Genomic DNA, 4162 nt, shown 5'->3' with positions numbered 1-4162 from the left:
AAAAAAAAAAAAAAAAAATTATCGGAGGCTGTGGCGCGGAAGGAAACAAATAACGAGTGCTGAGTTTTTTAAGTTACAAAATTAACCCAAAACTATGGTCTGTTAAATTTGACCCAGAATCTACAAGTTTGGATACTTTTTTTATAGTCAAAATTAAATCAGTAATGAATCCGATGATGGCAATAGAGAGATCTGAAGTAATGCAAAGCTCTCTTCTGAAGGGTTTCTTTACGAGTCAAAAAAATAGAGCCCCGTGAAGAATGGAACAAAAACGTGTTCATTCATGTTAACGCGGTCACAATGCACATGATCTTGTATGTCTACTCTTCAAAGTTCAAAGTAATTGAATTTTGGATATGGATTTGTTTAATTTAGTGGATTTTTGTTGAATTCAATATACATAGTAATTTTCAGTTTGTTGAAGTTCATTATTCTAACGTATTTTTTTGAGTAAATTGGTATGGATTTGGTTTGGACAACCATTTCAATTCCCTTAAAATGCAACATTCAATAACACCACCTTATTAGTTTTACTATTTGTTTAGAGATCAGTAAATGTTACTTTCATTTTAATAGACAGGTTAAATTATCTTGTTCACAAAATCACCACCACATTTTTTATTTTATTTTTGGTAAACATGTGAAGAAAATCACAAGCACATATGCATGTTAGATTTGACGAGTTGCTCTCCAATTCCAAAACTCAACTCTTATGTTTTCAGTTTCAACACTCTATTGCTAGTAATATAATCTAAGTACTTGCTTCTTCAACATATATCACTCTGAAACGTATGTAGATGAAACACGAAAACCTTAATGTGTGTTTTGTGTTTTATTAAACTTTTTGCAAATTTTGCCCATTTATAAAAAGATATGCTTAGGTTTGTGTCCTTGTGTAAGTGTAACTGACTTGTGGTTGCGTGACCGTTCGTTGTTCCATAAGTAGCAGTATGAGGCCAAACAATAGCACGTGACTCAAGCGCGTCAACAAGGCGCGTAGCTAAATAAAAAAACGCCCCCTCCACGTTCGGTCTATTCTATCAATTAATTTCAAAATAGCCCCTGATATTTATTGATACATTTCATTATCAACCCCACAAAAAAAAAATTCTATTATCCGAAGCAAAACATTTAATTTGCAAAACAGAAACAAAAAAAACCGAAAAAGGAATCCAACGTATGCTACATGCCACTACTGATAATTGACTAATTAAAGTTTTTTTTTGTTTTGTGTGGTAAGAAGGCGAGGTGGAAACAGCACAATCATTACTTGAGGGGTTACTTTTGATATATATTTTTTCAATAAGTTGAAGAATAAATGTTTCTTCTTCAGTGGGAAAAAACGACTCGTGAGTCCAGCCAGTGAGAAAACAAATCAGACGAGAGAGAGAGAGGAAAGAAAGATCAAATTCATCATCAAAAAAGTTCGTGGCTTAGAGTCTATACAATTCAACATTTTCGTTTTGTCAACTTTAATCGGATTTCTCCAACAACAAAAAAAAAGAAAGAAGCTAAAGCGACGGTATAGGTGAATACTTCTCTTCCGACTTTGTCAAATACTCAAATAATTTTTTCTTCCTTTCACATGATTTATATTCCTAATTTTTAGTGAGATTTTTTCCCTTTGATTTTTATCATCAATCTTTTTAGGTATTTTTACTAGTTTTGTTGTTTTTGTTTTCTCTTCTACTAATCTGCTGCAGAAAGTGTAAATCTTTGGTTGGTTTAAGGTTTTAATATGCTTTTATACATCTCTACTCTAATCAGCTAAACTCTTTTATTTTTGGTTGGTAGCTTAAAGATTCAGTCAAAAAATTTAATTTTTGTGTTTCCTGCAAAAAGCAAAAGTGTTTCTGTTTGTTTATATGACTTTATGTAATAAACCCTTTTTGCAGAGAATGTTAAAAGATTCTAGTTTTAGGTATATGTAAAAAATCATTTTCTTTTGTTCTCTGGGTAATTCTGTTTTTGGATCTGTCTTTCTTTTTTGGGAAGATCCACCCAATGAAACCAAATCTCACATTACAAAATGACAAGAAACTGTCTCTTCTCCCCCAATAATTCCAAAACTTTTATTTAATAAAAAAGTTATAATTGGGTGACTTGACAACCAAAAAGATTATGTGGAAGATATTGGTGCTTGGTCCTTTCTTTGCTTGTAATAGGGTTTATCTTTGGGGGGGGATTTTATAGATGACATGACATTGACAATAACTTTGTTTCTAAATATTTTCATATATTCATTTGCTCTGTCTTTGCTTTTGTTTGGTGGCAGTAGGAGTCTCTTTGAAGCTAAATGTGTAATGTTATTCTTATGTTTTTTTTTTGTACACTTGCTTAAGCTTTCTATCTCCTCCCTTGAGTTTGTTGTCTATATGCTTATGATAAGTTTGTTTTCCTCTGTTACTTCTTTCTCACACATATTTCATTTGTCTTCATGTTCTATTTGTCAGAATTATTCAAAGAAGCAATCATAAAGCAATAAATTATATCCAAAAACAAAAGGTTTTAAACCTCTTGATCTCAAAAAAATGCAGACTCCAAAATCAAGGTGATAATCTCAACTTTTGTCCTTCTTGTTGTTGTGTAATGTTCTTGGAGTTTTTGATCTGTTTCAATGTGATTATGTGTGATAGACCCGGATCATTGGAGCTGCCACATAAGAAAACTCCTTTACCAGCTCCTAAAGTTGCTCGGAGACTCAAGCCAAGCGGAGCAGAATCCGATCTTAAAACCAAGACAATATCGAAAACTCAAATCCCAAAAGCAGTAGCTGATCGTCGCTCTCCAAGAATTCCTCTCAATGAGGTACTTTTGCAGTTAATGATTTGTTGATTTGGTGTATACAAGTTGAATATGATTATGTTGTGAAGTACTCAGTCATGTGATTGATTTTGTATATATGATTGTTGGCTTTTCAAGATTCAGAAGAAGCGGACAGGAGGAAAGATACCGGAACTGGAATCTCAGATATCTCAGCTTCAAGAAGAGCTTAAGAAGGCAAAAGAAGAGCTAAACAGATCAGAAGCATTAAAAAGGGAAGCTCAAGAAGAAGCTGAAGATGCCAAACATCAGTTAATGGAGATCAATGCCTCAGAAGATTCAAGAATTGAGGAGCTGCGCAAACTCTCACAGGAGCGGGACAAGACATGGCAGTCTGAGCTTGAAGCTATGCAGAGACAACATGGAATGGATTCATCTGCTTTGTCTTCTGCTATTAATGAAGTTCAGAAACTGAAATCAAAGCTCTTTGAGTCCGAGTCCGAGTTAGAGCAGTCTAGATTTGAGGCAAGGTCTTTGGAGAAACTCGTGAGACAGCTCGAGGAAGAAAGAGCAAACAGTATAGACTCATCATCGTCGATGGAAGTGGAAGAGCTGAAAGAAGCAATGAATCTTGCGAGGAATGAGATAAGCCAATTGAAATCTGCAGTTGAAGCAGCAGAGATAAGGTACCAAGAAGAGTATATACAGAGCACATTGCAGATAAGAAACGCTTACGAACAAACAGAGACGGTCAAGTCAAGATATTCACTGAGAGAGGCCGAGTTAACGGAAGAACTGAACAGAACCAAAGGTGAAATCGAAGATTTGCGGGAACAGTTAATAGATAAGAAGAAAGAAGACGACCTTACGGACACTATGAAGAAGCTTGAATCGGATTTGATGGAAGTGAGAGGGAGTTTAATGGATAAGGAGATGGAGCTGCAGATTCTAAAGAGTGCAATGGAGAAGAAAGTGGAAACGGCAAACACGGAAGCCGTGGAAGCTGAGCTTAAAAGAGTGAAGGTTCAATGTGAGCAATGGAGGAAAGCTGCGGAGACAGCAGCTTCTATACTGAATAATAATGATGAGGAGAGAACAGACTCTATTGAGACTAGCAAAATGTTGAAGAAGTTTGGTGTGTTACTCAAGAAAAACCATAAGTAATAGTAATAATTTACTGATTCTTTAATAAAAACTGAAAAATGGCATTATTCATGTATGTAAATTTGTGAAATTTCGATTTGATTTGTCTTAAGCTTTATCTTGTTGTTAACGTTGCCACATTTGTTTGGTGAAAACTATATCGTTGTGAAGTGATCTTTTGAATTCAAGACTTGAATTTATACCCTACATGTCAGGATTTTCTCAAAACTGCTATGAACTCACCTGGATTTTTTTT

General features: G+C 34.6%; 1 protein-coding gene across 4 annotated transcripts in view; it reads left to right on the top strand.

Moving 5' to 3' along the window:
• LOC104711895 (interactor of constitutive active ROPs 5) overlaps nt 1328-4162 on the top strand; it is a 3620-nt gene continuing 785 nt past the window's right edge. The window contains exons 1-4 of one of the 4 annotated variants that reach the window (XM_010428671.2): nt 1328-1528; nt 2454-2551; nt 2637-2808; nt 2923-4094. In XM_010428671.2, the coding sequence (XP_010426973.1) occupies nt 2532-2551; nt 2637-2808; nt 2923-3927 (1197 nt within the window). In that variant the 5' untranslated portion in view covers nt 1328-1528; nt 2454-2531 and the 3' untranslated portion in view covers nt 3928-4094. The other 3 variants (XM_010428673.2, XM_019229726.1, XM_019229725.1) reach the window with 3 other exon arrangements.

The sequence above is a fragment of the Camelina sativa genome, chromosome 9 (genome assembly GCF_000633955.1).
Source record: "Camelina sativa cultivar DH55 chromosome 9, Cs, whole genome shotgun sequence".
NCBI classification, from domain to species: Eukaryota; Viridiplantae; Streptophyta; class Magnoliopsida; order Brassicales; family Brassicaceae; genus Camelina; species Camelina sativa.
This window is presented reverse-complemented; position numbering and strand designations above follow the sequence as displayed.